The sequence below is a fragment of the Thunnus maccoyii genome, chromosome 13 (genome assembly GCF_910596095.1).
Source record: "Thunnus maccoyii chromosome 13, fThuMac1.1, whole genome shotgun sequence".
Lineage (NCBI taxonomy): Eukaryota > Metazoa > Chordata > Actinopteri > Scombriformes > Scombridae > Thunnus > Thunnus maccoyii.
Window position 1 is genome coordinate 21,977,098 of NC_056545.1, and position 17,148 is coordinate 21,994,245.

The 17,148-nt window shown below is 38.0% G+C and overlaps 1 protein-coding gene across 9 annotated transcripts in view; it reads left to right on the forward strand.

Moving 5' to 3' along the window:
• Nucleotides 1-17,148, forward strand: part of gria3a (glutamate receptor, ionotropic, AMPA 3a) — a 71,200-nt gene extending 54,052 nt beyond the window's left edge. For 2 of the 9 annotated variants that reach the window (XM_042430384.1, XM_042430385.1), the window contains exons 13-16: nucleotides 7,233-7,480; nucleotides 8,244-8,358; nucleotides 15,337-15,585; nucleotides 15,673-17,148. In XM_042430384.1, coding sequence (XP_042286318.1) covers nucleotides 7,233-7,480; nucleotides 8,244-8,358; nucleotides 15,337-15,582 — 609 coding nt within the window. In that variant the 3' untranslated portion in view covers nucleotides 15,583-15,585; nucleotides 15,673-17,148. Of the gene's footprint in view, nucleotides 1-7,232; nucleotides 7,481-8,243; nucleotides 8,359-14,142; nucleotides 14,266-15,336; nucleotides 15,586-15,672 lie in introns of those variants that run through there. The other 7 variants (XM_042430383.1, XM_042430386.1, XM_042430387.1 and 4 more) reach the window with 6 other exon arrangements.

The window sequence follows — 17,148 nt, forward strand, 5'->3', positions numbered from 1 at the left end:
ATGCTAGTATATCAATTTTTGAAATTCTGCACCAAATTGCAGAGATGTAGCTCTGTCTTAGCCTCTGAATCGCTGCCCACATCTTTGATTTGTTCAGCTATTCAGAAAGAGTGAAGCGAAACAAAATGTCAGGTCAGTCTGATTGTCAGGGTAGCTCTGTCTATATGTTTGAAACTTTAGAAAAAGAAACTTTCAAGAAGAACTACAAGATGTCATTATAATTCCAATTTGTGGGCCTCTGTCACAAAACCACAATCTCAAAGAAGATGTCCCATTCCTCGGAAATGGAAATGTCATTCACATCCAGTGTCCAGCTCTGAGCTGTGTCTATTTTTAGTTCTAGTCGGTCTCTCTGTGTGATTGCTCGGAGTGAGTCTGAGACGTCTGATAAATACAAACCCTGCTTTCTGTTGGACTCAGTTATCAGGACGGCCCTGTGTGTTTGGTTTCAGACTCTATCGGTCCACAAAGAGTTATAAAATCACATCTTACAATCTCTTCTGGGATTCACAGACATCTAGTGTAAATATGCTAAAATACAGTAGAGGTAGAACAGCACGTTTCTGTCTGTTAGGTTTTACTTTCAAACTTGTGAGTAATTTCAAGGACAGACAGTCCAAATATGACCAAATAAAAGCATAGCTTTCAAAGGAGAAGGAAAAAGAGAAAACATTTTGGTATTATTACCTTTGGGATGAAAGATTCTTGATGAAAGGGGATGATTTTGTATGGATGTGACCAAGTGTAGGCATGTATAATGTTTCTGCGACCCAACCCATTTTTAAAAGGCGTCCAAGCAGAATGGCACGGTCTGCTGTGCCAAGCTGAACTGAGGTCTAAAAGCATTGAAATGGCGCAATCACCACGATCAGTGTGGAGGAGGTCATCTGTAACTCGCTGTCTCCTGCACCACAGAGTGCTTGAAAGCATTACTTAAAGTTATGGAAAAGCTCAGTAGTTGAACTGTTTCAAACAGGAAGAAACATCAGTGGAGTCCAACTAGCCAGTAACCATGCATTATAAAATTTAAAACTCTAAGTCTTTCAAAGAGAAGATTTTTTTAAAGGAAAATAATTAAAATTCACGAAATATATCAAGCTGATTATTTTAGAGACTTCCTGGTGAATCATCACATTAAAAGGCAGCTCTATGAGCAGCAGTTCCACTCTGTGGATGTGCTAATTCATCATGTATTTGGCAGGCTATGATTTGTCAAAGGTGCTCCCGAGGAGATAATTGACAGGCCGTTAGTGACTTCATCCTGAGTGACAAATATTCTGCCTTTCTTCCTCCAAACTGGAAATGTCAGTGCAGAGGAGCCATTCTGAGCAACAGTTACTGAAAACTGGCAATTAAAAGCGAATGATTAATAGGAGCTGTAAATACATTTTACAGTGATCCTCAAAGAGGGTGTGTCACTTAACCCAGGTCATACAGCCTCCTCAATGCACATAATCTATGAAGAACATTTTTCAAAGACTCGCTCTCATTCTTTTCTGGCTTTCAGAAAGGATGCGATTCATACTTGAGCCACTGGGTTTTATTTTATTTTGTTTTACTTTTATTGAACGTTTGTCATTTTTATTCTCATCTAGATGACATACGTGTGATTATTTCTTTCTGCTAACATCCAGGCCTTATCATATCTTGTCCAGGATATGTGTGTACTGCATTTAAAGATATAATTTCACCTTTTGAGAGATACGCTTATTTTGCTTTCTTGCTGAGAGTTAGATGAGAAGATTGATACCACTCTGTCTTGGCTAAATATGCTAGTCCAACAAAACAATGAGCTTAGCTTAGCACAAAGACGATTTTATACACTTTTTTGGCTTCATGTGCCACTGAACAACTTTCATAGGAATGAACGGCGACCCGCCTCTGATGCTGTATCCAGTGCTCTTTATACATCCATGCTGGAAACAGGGGAAACAGCTAGCCCGGATCTGTCCAAAGTTAAAAAAGCTACGTACCAACACCTCTAAACCTCACTAACTAACATTTACATTATATCTCGTTAAACAAACAAGATATAAGGTGTTAATTAGTGAGCTTTAGAGCCACTGGTTGCTGGATTTGGTTGCTTTTGGACAGATCCAGGCTAGCTGTTTCCCCTTGCCTCCAGTCTTCATGCTAAATTAAGCTAACGGACTCCTGGCTTTAGCTTCATTTTCAATAGATAAACACAAGAGTTGATCTTCTCATCTAACGCTTGACAAAAAAGCTGATTCCCCAAATGTTAAACTATTCCTTTAAAATACATTTCTAACATTTAATCCTTGTTTCCAACACATTATGAGTTATTTTGTGATGAATTGTTGCAGATTTCCAAGTTTCCTAATCCTGCCTCACTTGCCTCTACTTACAGTGAATTTTCCAGAGTGACTTTTTTGAATTAAAGTTTTTGTTTCCTTTACAAGGTTCAGTTTGTTTACTTTCTATTACAAAGCTAAAGTGTGTTAGGGGTGATTTTCACTTTAATTACCATGGCTCTGCTAAACGAGCCATGTTAGATACTTTATTAATTTCTTTCTACTGACTATGAGCGTACACGTAATGAGTTCTAATCACTGTGCACGTAATTAAGAATTTCATGAAGATAGAAAACACCAGAAAGATTGCACACGCTTTGTTTGGCCTGTCGTCTCTGTTTTGGAATGACAGTGACAGACGTAGACAGAGGGCCATGAATCACTCTCAGCCCTTCAGTCAGCTGCTGACAGATGAACAGGCAGCTGGACTATGAGTTTAGACTAGTTTATTTCCAGAATGGATGAAGGGCAATAAACTCAAATTTCTCACTGGCCATGGGATATGAGCTGTTTGTCGCTAATAACTAATTGTTGTGGTTACACGAGTTATAAATTAAGAGTGATTTGGTGAATAATTTGCCTTGTTAAGCCATGATAGTGAGAGGATTTCTTAGGGGACTATCAGTCTGACAGCATTAGGAGTTTCACAGATTTCTACACAGTCGACCGACCTGCTCCTGACAAGCATGCGTCTTCATGTAACCCAGAAAAGAATCGCAGTTTTCACACTATGGTCAGGCCTGTCATCAGCTATTATTGTCATGCTAACAGTGTTTACACGAACTCTCAGCTGAGCTGAAATTGTGCATATGTCAAGAATGATTCACTTACTAGCCTTAGCCCACAATCCATTACATCTGCGGTCAATTATTTATGTTGCTGTACACAACACTGAGCTGACATAGTTTGTCAATTCACTCTGATGTTTTCCTTTATATCTACCAGCCAGATGGGATGTGGAACTGACTCACAACTACTGAACATATGATCTGGATGAAACCAGTCACGCAGGCTTGATTCCTCTATTTCAAATACAGTAAATAAACAAGTAAACACATAAGTGTTAGGTCAACCCAAGTGATTAGGTATGTGATAAATAAAGCAATATAGAATAGTATATTCAGGAAAAATAAAAATGAGAAAACAACATCAGATGTTTGTTCACACTTTTCTGTTTCCTTTTTACCAGAGTGATTATGAACCTGACTGTGATGCCTTAAGCACAATCATGACAAACATCCCTTCAAGACATTTAGAAATAATGAAAAGTTTCAACCCAAGTTTTCTCTGAGGCACTACTCTTTTCCCTTGCCGAGCATTGCAGAAGGTCACATTAGCCCAGTTTAATGCAGCTTCTCTATTTTTCTACTGTAGACAGCTGTGTACTCCAGCTCCCCCGTGACAGGCGATCAGCCTCTCGTTGGCCATTTTTAGCAGCGTACTGAGTGTCAGAGCAGGGCTGTGCTGTGCATGTCTGTAGCTGCTCCAGCTGGCAGCTGACTAGGCCACAGAGGTGAGGCCGTCAGTCCCAGAGCGAGCAGGTTAAATGGATTAAAGACAGCACCATCACAGACAGCTCTACACTGTCAAACAACAAGTAACACAAAATGTTTGGTATTTGACATAATATTATGTGGATTCATGAATATTTGACCATGTTTGAACAGATGACTCTGCAATAGATTTCTTTTTTTTGCTCTGGATTGGTTTATGTTAATGTGACATACCAAATTAAGGGAAAGAACATCCATATTTTAAGAGACTGATCACCTTTCTTTAACCTAAAAGAGAGCTGTGAAGCAACCAGTACATCTTATTTTCTCTAGTTGTGGCTTCATTTGGATAAAGTGACCAAAATGATGAAGTCTGTCTGCAGCTTTTGCAAAAAATCAGACCTGCACAGGCTTGACCATAGTAAAAGTTGCTGTTAGGGATTTGAAGAAAGAAAGGCAGGCATGTGGCTGCCTAGCAACTAGCGGAGACTCCAGAAATAGTCTGGCACGTAATATATGAAACAATAATTATCTTCAAAACTCAATTTATATCAGTATAAAACAAACATCTAACTGACTTAACCTTTATTAATAACCTGCACCATAGACATGACATGATAAAAAATCCTTGATATTTAATGGAAGATATAAAATGCTTCAGGCTGCATCATTTACTGGAGGCACTTTACATGAATAAACATTGGCCCTGGTGTGTTGCAGCCGTGTGTGTGTGTAAAGTCTTTGTACTCAAAGGAATAGTTTGACATTTTAGGGAAATACGCTTATTTGCTTTCTTGCCGAGACTTAGATGAGAAGATCAATACCAATCTTATATCTGTCTGTTAATTATGAAGCTACAGCCAGGACACGGTTAGATTAGCTTAACATGAAGACTGGAAACAAGGGGAAACAGCTAACCTGGCTTTCTTAAAACCACATAACAGCAGCTCAAAAGCTCGCTAATCAACCGCTGTCTTGTTGTCACTGAGAGGTTGCCATATTTAGGTTAAACAAACAAAATATGACCCAAGAAAGAAAGCAAATGATGACATGTTGAACTATTCCTTTATATATTTAGTGGATAACCTACAGTGTAATAATTGTTAATATCTTCAATCACAACATATTTCATTTTTTTGTAGCGTCATGTGTCTTTTAAACGTCACACTGGTCAAATCAACTGGACTGATAAAATGTGTAAAAGGACTGATTCCATGACTCCAGCTGTGACCTGCTGGTAGGAGCACAAACTGAGGAGGAGGAGGTCACTTCTGTGTGTTAATATTGATACCAAACGTGGCCTGCAGTTTACTTCTGCTGTGCTGCCAGATTGTCAGACTTCAGGCTGCTGGCAGAAGGCCCACTACCCCTACTGCACTGTTCGCTTTTAAGGGGTGAATCCACTCTGAAATACAAGAGGCAGGAAAACTGTTGCTACACTGCTGCCGCTGTCTGTGTGTTTAAATGTTTAAGCGTGCTGCATTTCTGGTGATCAGTGATGGCAGCGCAGGTGCTTTAATGACCGACAACACGTGCTCCCCGTGTGATTCAGAGCTGCTTTAAAGAAATAATTCAAAGTTTATGAGTTAGATGAGAAGATTGATACCACTCACATGTTTGAGTGTTAAGAATGAAGCTAGAGTGGTGAGTCAGTTATCTTAGATTAGCATAAAGACAACATTTCCGATCGTGTAGCGATTAAATAAACAGTGTGTTAATTAGTGAGCTTGTATTTTTGAACTGGGCAGAACAAGGCTTCTCACTTATTCCAGTCTTTATGCTAAGGGTGTCATGAAGAGTAACAGGAATGAACCTATATACAGGGCAGCAGGCAGAGCAAATCTGAAGAAACTTATTTATTCTGAGGCTCATGCAGGCAAAAAAACAAAGCGGGCTTAATCAACTCAATTAATCAACAATTCAACAGACTACAGGACGAGCAGAACAAACGTAACAAGACAGAACAAAGAATCCAACAAAGACTGAACTGAAAACCAGGGCTGAAATACAAAGTGAACTGATGAGGTGTAGGTGGGGAGATGGGCGGAGAAGCTCAATAGAGGGGAGTGAGGTGATGAAACAGGAGAACAGACAGGGAGGCAATAGGCTGAGGGAAACACAGGGAGCAGGGCAGTTCTGACGAGGTTGATGCAGACCAGGGGAGATGGGCAACGGAGGGAAAACCAAAACCCAGATAACGCAATCCTCTTCATAATAAACTGACATGCATAGAACCGCCACAGGATACACATGAATACAACTCAAATACACAAGCAACACTACAACCTCTCTTATCCGTAATAGAAAGAATAAAAAAAGAGAAGAAAACCAAAAAATCCCTCTAAATAACTGAGTATAAGCTGTGTGAGTACAGACCAGGATGAAAACAAAGACAGACTAACTAATAAAGGTAACTTAAATAACATCATGCCAGATAGTCTTTCAAAGATACAACTCATATCAGCCAATGCAGTCCAGTATTAACATAACAGGGAGAAAAGGATGAGGATCTCTAGTGGACTGGAGGAGAATGAGTGAGGAGCAGATCGTGACAAAGTGACTGTATGAAAATATATATTCTCCTCCAGCTGAAGAGAGTCTGACTTTCTAATACTGTGTCTGGTTAATTAATGTGGTGGCTGTAATAATCGCCAAATGATTATTTCATGATGAATCACTTGGTGATGACGATGAATCATTTGGTGGCAGTAATAATCGTAGATTTAGCAGCCCTTGATTCCAAAATAGAGTGACATGCTTTCCATAAATGTAATATTTTGGGATATTGTGGGGAGGGTATTGCAGTGAAAGGGTCCAAAAAACATACACTCACCAAACACTTTATTAGGAACACCTGTACAATCTAATACAATCCAATACAACAGCTCTGCCATAAATTCTACTTTTATGAAGCTGATTCATTGTCAGGTTTTGTTGCCATTGTCAGAAAGGTTATAATTCTACTTAATGTTTATTATTGAGGTAGTAGTGGGTGGTGGTGGTGTACTGGAGTGTGTTATATTGAAAAGTGTTCCTAATATTTTGTCCATCCTATTTACATACATGAGGGGGGCAAAATATAAGAAAGACTTTTATTCAATTATCAACTTTCTGACAATGTCAACAAAAACCGAATGAATGTATAAGCTTCGTAAAAGTAGAATTTGTGGCAGAGTTGTTGTGTTGGATTGCACAGGTGTTCCTAATAAAGCGTAAAAAATTTCTGTACAGTCCCTAAACTAAGCTAATCACCTTCTGGTGCTAGCTCCATACTTAGTACACAGAGCGTATTCTCCCAAAATATCTGTTCATTCAACTCAAACCCACAGCAGCTCATTATGAATGTTTTTTTATGGCTGTCAATGTTTTTATATTCACTGCATAACTAAACTCTCTCTGTTTTCTCTCTCTGTTCCCTCAAATGCAGCGTTCCAAAATAGCAGTTTATGAGAAAATGTGGTCATACATGAAATCAGCTGAACCCTCAGTGTTTGCCAAGACAACACCAGACGGGGTTTCCCGGGTACGAAAGTCGAAGGGCAAGTTCGCCTTTCTTCTCGAATCCACTATGAACGAGTACATAGAGCAACGGAAACCATGTGACACCATGAAAGTGGGCGGCAACCTCGACTCTAAGGGCTACGGTGTGGCTACACCTAAAGGCTCTGCATTAAGGTGGGTGGGATAATATAACAATATCCTCTATGTTGTTATAGTATTCCACCTACCCTGATGTCTCCTTTTGTCATTCTCTTCTTCCTCACTCCTTAATTCTTCTTTTTTTTTCTCCAAGTGCATCAATGAGTGAACAGTATTATGAGTTATTTAAATTTAATCAACGCATTACGTCATTTTCTGTTCTGTCCTATCTATTTGTGTCTCTTTGTGTTACTTTCTTCTTTCTCTTAAGGAAAGTTCTGTTTTTTGGTATATTAGTTGCATTCAGGAAATCCATTTGAATGTTGATGTGCACTGTGTCACCTTCCCCCAACCTCGATTGTTTTGCTCTCCTCCCTCAACCTCCCCCTCCCTCCCTCCTGGTTTCTGTGGTGTCCTTTGCATTGCTTCTAATTTAACGATGAAATATTTCTTCAGTTCATTTGCTAGTTAAAAATGCTGGTCTGTGAGTTGTGATGAATGTTAAGCAGCATGCTGGATGTTCTTATTTCTAATTCAACAATGACAGAATGTCCCCATCCCGCACACTTCAGTTACAAGCAATGTGACCCTCCATGCCACCTCTCTAATATTTAGCGTTTTCTTTGCTGTAAAAAATGCTTCTTACCTTTCCACACCAGTGAAATTCTTTACCAATTTGTCCCTTCCGTGCTCCCCCTATGAACCATTGATATTTATTACTACTTTTTTACTAATATTCTATATTAGATTTCTCACGGACCTGTTCATTTTCTTACAAGTTATGTTTTATCGTTTCAAGAAATGCTGTTAACCTGGCAGTGTTAAAACTGAATGAGCAAGGCCTCTTGGACAAATTGAAAAACAAATGGTGGTACGACAAGGGAGAGTGCGGCAGCGGGGGAGGTGACTCTAAGGTCAGCCTCAATGTCACCAAAGTCGGGTATCCTAGAACAGAGTAATCGGCAAGGCTGTCGTCACTGAATGTAGTCTTTGGGCAAGTTACAACAAGTTACTGATAAATATGTTTTTTCCATTTTTAACCAGCAACTGTGATCAAGTGGGAACCCTTTACTTGGCTAATGGAGGAGAAAAAAAGCCCAAAATGTGCTGAGATAGAGTGGTAGGACAGAAGGAGATCAGAGAAGTAATTTGGTAATATTGTGCTTGTGTCAGAGTAGTTGTTTTTGTGTTTTTGGCCTGTGGTTACGAAAGCCAGAACACATCTTTCCCTCTGGTTTTTATATCTACAGGCCAACATGAAAGCTTCGTATCTTCAATATTTGGCATTCAGAATACTGCCAGAAGGTTTTAAAGCCAATCTCATTTTCGCAAGATCAGTACCTCCAAGTTGAACAATGTATGCACTCTCCAATCTGCCGCCTGGGCGTTAGGGCAGGCACGGGGAACAGCGTTGTCTTGAGGGGACTAAGCATCGCAGGCAAACGTGAGAATTCTAATGACAGAGTGACAACTAACGGTCCAAACTTTTTGTCCGACATCCTCTCACCGAAATCCAGCGTAAGACTGACAGAAACCTTTGGTTGGTCTTGATCCAAGGCCAGTCAAAGTCTTTCCATGGCCACCCTGACCTGGTAAACCCTTCAGTAGAGTGTAAGATATAACCAGGGGCCCCATTTGTACAAGAGGATTTGATTTGAATCTCACATTTGTGTTAAGATCATTTTTGATAGTGAGTATATAGCTGATGTGCAAAGAGTGAAGCTGCATTCACACCTTAAATGTAAAGCTTAAAAAAATAATAATGGAAAAACTGGACCTTTTTCCAGCTATAATGGCTTTTTTCTTCCAATCAAATCTGTTGTACATCTTTTCTATAAATGAGGCCCCGGATCTTGTGTTTCAGACATCGGGGCGCAGTCACAGCCCAACTGTGGATCCATCTCTGCCTCTGCCTTTTCAGCTTGCATCATGAACACAGTACTCTTGGCATATTGCAAAAGAGGAGACAAGGCAAACTTTGCTGTTATTCTCTCAAGTCATCCATTCTTGAGTGAGCAGGACATGGATACTACCAGTGGGATAACACAAAGGAGCCGTCTCCTCTCAATGGCGATTTGCCTCGATTCCTCGGTTAGAAAGAGAGTAGATGATCACATCTGACTGACTGCCACGTTTCTTTGTCCTTATTTCACTTTCAGAAATGCATGTGTGGATGATTTAACAGTTTAACAATGAGATGGAAATATATTGTATGTAACAACCACTGAGAAAATGTGACATTCACGGCACGTCAAATCAGTCAAATGATATTTTAATGTTTCTATACTCAGACATGCTCACAAGAAAACGGAACGTTAAAGTCACAAATCTAGAATTTTTTTACAGGTACTTTCATTCATGTTTCTACTGTGTGATGCTATTCAATTCAGACATCATACAGTATGTGATTTATGTCTTAATTTGGCCATGAGAATCAGTATTTTGCATGGGTTGCTCATGTTGTGTGTTATTTTGTGTGGTCTTGAACATTTTTCAGATACCATTTTCCTGTTTTGCAGACAGACTGAAAGGTAAAGTTCTGATGTGACTTAACACAGACGGAACAGAGGCTAACTTGTTCCTAACACTCAGCTCAGGTACAGGGGGTGGACACTATAAAAGCAACACCCGTACAATGTATCAAGTCCAATATAACAATAAATTCTATCTTTGTGAAGCTTATAGTTCCAATAAGATGCAACATAATACTGCAGCATCACACCAAAAGACCTCTCTGACACAGCCTCAATAAAAACTGAACATTATTAATTATTAAACTTCACAAATGTAAGATTTATAGCACTAGCTGTTGTATTGCATTGCAATAGATTGTACAGGTGTTGATGATATTCTGTCCACCTTCTGTATTTAATCAGGCAGCGTTCATACTCATTGTTTTAACAAAGATTTGAGATGCTGGCAGCAACTCACCTGAGAAAAAACAATTATCTTTAAGGAGCGACGCAATGGAAATCACATTTCCTGTTGCCATAGAAGTATTAAACAAGGGCAATTTTTTAAAAGTAATTATCAAGAAAAGTTATCAAAATCACTCAGTAATGCAAAAAAAATTCACTCATGCCCTCTGAGGAGCTATGACTTTAGTCCTCAAGAGAGTCAAGGCAATTTAGGTTGTTGTTTATTGATCCATCCAACTGATTCCAGGAGAAATTTACATAAAATCCTCCCAGATTTGTATGAAATCCAGTCAACTAGATATATAATTAATAATCCTGCACATTACCAGACAGTCACTGGAAAGAAGGTGAAAGTGAGAGGACAGAGGCCTCAGTGGCTGATGTGAACCATTGTATACAGTTTGCTGCTGACTGTAAATGACAATAATGTGCTTTTTAATGTCTTGAACGTGCTTTTTGTTTCAATACACTATTAGGGTCACATGATGAAAAGTGAGCTGGCGAGCAGGTTAAATCACCAAATTCATTAATTAATTAATATTTAATTGCAATTAAATAGATTTGACATTTGTTAGGGTTAGTGTGACATGCTTATGCAATATTTGCAGAGAAAATGCTGGTGGCATATTATGATAAAAAATAAGAAGTGAGAGTAAAAATAAGAATTAGAAAAATAAATATGAAGGATAGAAACTCAAAGCTTAAAAACTATATATAAATGTAATGTAATGAGTATATCAAAAAACTAAACTATAAGATATAAGCTTTAATTAATTATAAATAAATATATAAAATACATTTATATAAAGAGTATTAGAAATAGAATCTACATTTTTTTAAATTTACATACATATTTACACATACATCACACTGCCTGAACTGCAATGATTCATACATGTACATTTTTGAATTTTATATTTTAATTTTTCTTCATTTATTTATACTGTATTTGTTATGTTAATTTTACTATTATTTTATTATTTATGTTATATAAATACATAGCATTTAATTTTTTTACAATTAAAAACTATATTAATTATAAACAATGAACAATAAAAAACTGAAACGAGGCTTACAATAAGTTTTTCTGGACAGATACATTAGCACATACAGTATGAACTGTACAGTTTGTGACTATCTGGAGTCATTTCTAGTTTTTGCTCAGCGGGCTGTACAGTAGATTAGATTAGATTAGATTAGATTAGATTAGATTAGATTAGCTCTGGATGTTATTTCAGCAAACAGTTCAGTTTCAGTGTCACTATGACTCATAAACGACTTGTTTTCTCTCTCTTCACTTTATATTATTTTGTATCTGTAAAATGTTGATATTCAGTGAGCAGCAGTATATGATGCCAGATGTTTATTACAGACAAGCTCTCAGTCCTTTCTAAATGTGAGTCAACACAGGTCTGATGAATCACATTTTTTTTATCAGTTTGAGTTGACTGTGGTGCAGTGAACTGCTATTACATCAGAGGTTTGGGACACCTCACAGTGAATGACAGGTGATTCATCCGTACAGACCACACTGCAGTGGGCAACAACTTAAGTGCTGTAATTTTATGTCTGCTTAGGGACCTGGAAAGGAAACAGATATACATTTGCTTTCTGTTACCCCCATGGTGTGTTTTTGACAAGTGGTCTTTTTCATCTCTGAGGTTGGTTTGAAACAGCCCGTCAGCCACCTCCGCCTCCATCATGATTTGATGACTTGATTTGATTTGCTCTGTGCTTTTTGAATTTTAGATGGTTCAATCTTGTTTTTATTAGTGTAATTTAGGGTATTTACATTCATGCACTGCAGCAAAAGTCAAGATGTTTCCAGTGTATAACCAGACACCAACCAGTTATTACTTTAATCTGTGTGTTTCTATGCATATAATTACAGTGTTTATGGATGAGAAGAGAGTTTCTAAACTGATTCTGGACAGTTATTTAAAAGTCCGAGGCCACCACCTGGTGGTGTGTCTGAGGCCTGGGTCTTAATCTGATGACCAGCAAATCACTGCAGTTCACTCAGTGTAATTTAACAACTTCAGGCTGAAAAAAAATGTAGATGAATAATTTATATTAACAAAGAGAAGAGAGCAGATCACCCTACCCACAATGCTGTGGCACAAAGGTAGATATGGCCTAATCACAAACATAATCCTAACCATAGTTATGAGATAATTAATAAGTAAAGTTTTGACATTTTTTGTTCTGTTCAGTGAGGTCAAAGGTCAGACAGCTTGCACAGGGAGGCTTTGTCACCCTGCTGAACTGAGGCTCAACAGGCTGTTTGAACAAAATGAAGGCTCACTCAGTGTGTCAGGGAGACAGAAACACTTGAAAGCAAGTTATGAGTCACCAGATGCTCCTCAATAACAATCTTCAAAAAAGTGCTTTATACTGTGATGAATACCTTTAAACAGGCTTATTATGAAAAGTAGCTGTTGCTCTCACTTGAAAGCTTTTTTGTTCAGTATTTGTTCTCGTAGTGTCTCTAAAATGCTACATAACACAGAGCCTATGTGTCCAAAATGTGTTTTTGTCCAAATAATACAGTTATAAATGACTAAGTAGGATTTTTATCGCAGCTTGCTTTATTCATAAAGTGTAGCAACCATTTAGTGCAAAGTTGATGGTCAAATCTCTCACTCTGCTCTGACAAGAAAATGGCAGAAACTGATGAGTCTACATTAGCAAATTTGGTTTTAAACCCTGTCCCCTGATGGGATTAAAAGCCGTTCTTAGTGGACTGTGTATCAATTATAGTTTGTTGTTGTGTTTAAATTCATGCATCTAAGTTTAGATTCTGCTGTTTGTCTGTGTGAAGCAGTTTTCAGAAACAAATTCAATCATAACTTTGCCTTTCAAAGAGCTCTGACTGGAGAACAGGACCACAGATCATCCACTTCAGATTGTGCATGACTTCTTTATGTTTTATATTTTTCAATATAACATAAAAAAAAAGGATTTGTATTATATTTGATATACAAAGAACACAGTGGTGAATACAATATATTTGATGATGTTGGTTTACAAACACTGATCTTTTTTTCTGAAAGGAAATAAGCCTGGAAATCTAGCAGTCAAGGAAATTGAGCGTAATGTCTTGCAAAACAAAAAACCCCAAACTATATGAATCTCATCATCTGGGATTTGGTTCAGAAAGTGTCTTTAGAGACTTTTACAACAAAATTTACTTATCTGGCTGCTAATGATTCGGATACACGTATCTATCCAATATTTCTTGATTGGTACAAACAGATGAAGTTTCTCAGTGTGTGAATCACGTGTCTAAAGGGGGGATTTTGTGAGACATTAGCCTCTAACAGCTGTTAATGAAATTGGACTGCTGTGTTTTGTTTGTTAGTCAAGAAAGGGTTCCTGTTAGATCCACCTTGCTAAACATCAAAAAGGCTGCCCATAGCAAAAAAAATGTGCCCTCAGCAATGACTGCATCTGTTTTTTTATTTGTTTCATTCTGTGAAAGCTATGCAGCAGCTGCTTTATTCTGCAAGTTCAAATCTTTTCTCTTCTTGTGATCAGTGTGTGCCGATTACTCAAAGCGATATTGGTAGGGTCTGGCATGATAGGGTAGTCATGGATTATGAAAGGTCATATATTTATGGATATATTTATATATATATATATACTGTAGTGTTGCTTGCTATCTGTGATGTCTTGGCCAGGACCCTACTCTATCGCTTTGCACAGTATAAAGTAGTTTAAAAAGTTGAATAACATAAAATAACATAATAAAATGTTATTTATGTTATTTCCCACGTGAAGAACTCCTGTAAACCTTGCAGTATTGAAACTCAGTGAACAAGGCATCTTAGACAAGCTGAAAAACAAATGGTGGTACGATAAGGGTGAATGTGGAACCAAGGACTCTGGAAGTAAGGTCAGTCGCTGCAGGTCTTTTTACACTGATTGCAAAATGCATTTTGACCTAACTGTTCATATGCAAACATCTAAAGCATACATTGTTAATCATGACATGATATATCTGAATACTTGCTTGTTTGCCCTCAGAGTAACACGCTAAAAACTAGATTTACTTCACACATAGTCCAATTTAGTCACACTCTGATCATAATCCATGACTTCATCACTACTGTATGTAGACAATTCAAGACTTTTAAAAAATTGCAGCATGATTACACACATTATTTTTTATTCATACCATCAGATTTTGAAAAGTTGAATCATAGAATTGAAACCATTATACTGCTATTTTATCATCCAAACCTCTATTGAAATTTAGTTTATTGGTGTTCTTATTCATTTGCATGCAAATTGTGTATTTTAACTCCACAAGTTTCCCAAAGGCATCCTTATTCTGACAAAGTCCAAACTGACCTTTAAATACCACCTGACTACAAAGTGGTCAAATGGTGTTTAATAGTCATGTCTCATAGTTGGACTGGACTACTAAATATCCCACAGGGTTAGAATGCAAATGGTAAAACTCACATAAATGAATTTCAATATTACTGTTTGGCTTTTAATAGCAGCAAAATGGTTCAATTCGCCTTCCACAGCTTGCCACTTTGATTGTACAAATGCAGTGTGTCGAAGGTTAAGTTGAGAAGCTATGATAGTGAATCAAGGGTTTAATCTGTAGACCTGTACGACCACGACCGCCTTCCTTTAGAGGTGGTCTCGTAAAGAGACCATAAAGCAGGATAGATAGCGACTCTCTCTACATTCACCTTCCCAGCTTTTAGAGCAGAGATAACTTAAGAGAGGAGGAATTAGACACATTTAGTACCAGGTTGTTCCAATTTATGTCACTCATAGTCTAAATTAGGCAACTATACCTCATGAGGGTTTTGTAGACACATTTAGCAACCTCCTCAGAGTTACTGTTTAGTCATGCTATAGTGCAGAAGGATGTAGGATTTGTGTTGGTGTTTATTGAGGTCAGCCTCACGGTGCCAGTTTAAAAAAAGTCTTAACGGTGGTCTTTACCTCCCCCAGGACAAGACAAGTGCACTAAGCCTGAGCAACGTGGCAGGAGTCTTCTATATTCTGGTTGGAGGGCTTGGCCTGGCTATGACCGTGGCTTTGATAGAGTTCTGCTATAAGTCACGGCAAGAAACCAAAAGACTGAAGCTGGCAAAGAATGCTCAAAACTTTAAGCCAGCCCCTCCGGCAAACACCCAGAATTTTGCCACGTACCGTGAAGGCTACAACGTGTATGGGACAGAGAGCGTTAAAATCTAGAGGGTAGGTCTTTTCGTTTTTGCTTCCCTGCTGCATCAGTTGGAGCATAAAGTTGTGGAAACTGAAGGGTTTTTTTTTCCACCTTTGCAGAGGTGAAATGTGTCGATTCCCACTTGGTGCGTCTGGATGGAAACAGCCACTCTGTGTGACCCCCCAACGACCCTGGAGGCTGGCATCCTGGAGGCAAACTGCCTTTTTTTGTCATCAGCTTGGACACAAGCCTAGAAGTCAACAAGTGCTCACTCTGGGTTGCGAGGCCCGTCACACTAACAGAGGGGCAACAACGCAACAGGACTTATTGCTTCTGGAAAACATGGGATTTGCCTCTTGTAGTGCCTTATGGAGCATTTGGCGTCATGGCAATGCAATTAAAATTGAATTCACTTGGGGAAACAAAAATCTGTGGAACTAGGGCAAAAATGTTGCTTTAAATGACAATTAGATGAACTGTAATTTCAGTTTGTTTTCTATTTTGAAGAAGAAGAAGAAAAAAAAAGCCATGATTTGCAAATAAACCATCCTTGAGTACTTATGAAGTAATTTGAATCCTTTACAGACATATTTTTGTGGTGAAATCTTAAGTTGGATAAATGTTATATTTAGTGAAGTAAAGTCATTTTCTTGTTTTACTATAAGACTATTTTCAGTGTCATAATATTTAGGACAAGCATCAATCAATAGGGTTAAGCATTAATGAAAAGTGACAACATTGTACCCCAGTTTTTATTCAGAAAATATCAATAATATGAGAGTAGTGGTCATCTGAAACATATTCTCAAAGCCTGTTGGACATCATGTACACCTGTATTCACTTAGATGCTTGTTTTAAATCGACCACCAGAGACTGCGTTTGTTTCAACTGCCACAATTTTGAAACAAGAGCATTTTTTTATTGAAATGAGGTCCGCTTTTAATCACTTAGTGCCATATTGTTGAACTCAAAAAGAATTATAAATCCTTTAGAGAATAGGAGAGTGACCCCTTTTTATGTAATGGCATATTCAAATTGTTTAACTGAGCTTATGGTTTACACTTTATACACACGTAGAAGCTGTTCTCATGTAAATGCAGTATCTGCAGCTGTGAATCTCAACATTTTGGTAAATGATAAAAACACACCATAGCTTCTTGGGTTGTAATACGCTTTCTGTGTCTATGCATAATGCAGAAGGTGAGCTGGTGAGCTGTACATTGAGGAAGAGAGTTACGAATGAAACATTTGTCTGTTTGTATAAGTGAACTTTTTATAAACTGAAGGAAAAAAAAACCTGAAAATGCTACAAACCATGTACGCCTACGTTTGTTTAGTATATCAGACTTTCTCATCCTTTTCTCCCCAAATAAAGTGCATGTGAATTTTACCAAACGGCAACTCGAAATGGACCCTGGTTTAGTTAGCGTTTGATAGCGACATTTGATCCAGTTTGGTTTTATTTTTTTCCAAGTTCATTTGTAACAGTACCTCAACCATGAGAGTTGCATGTATGGACACAATGAACCTCCCTGGGGAGGTCATGTACAAAGGATTTTATTACATTTCCTTAATAAAAGCAGGTTTATATTCAA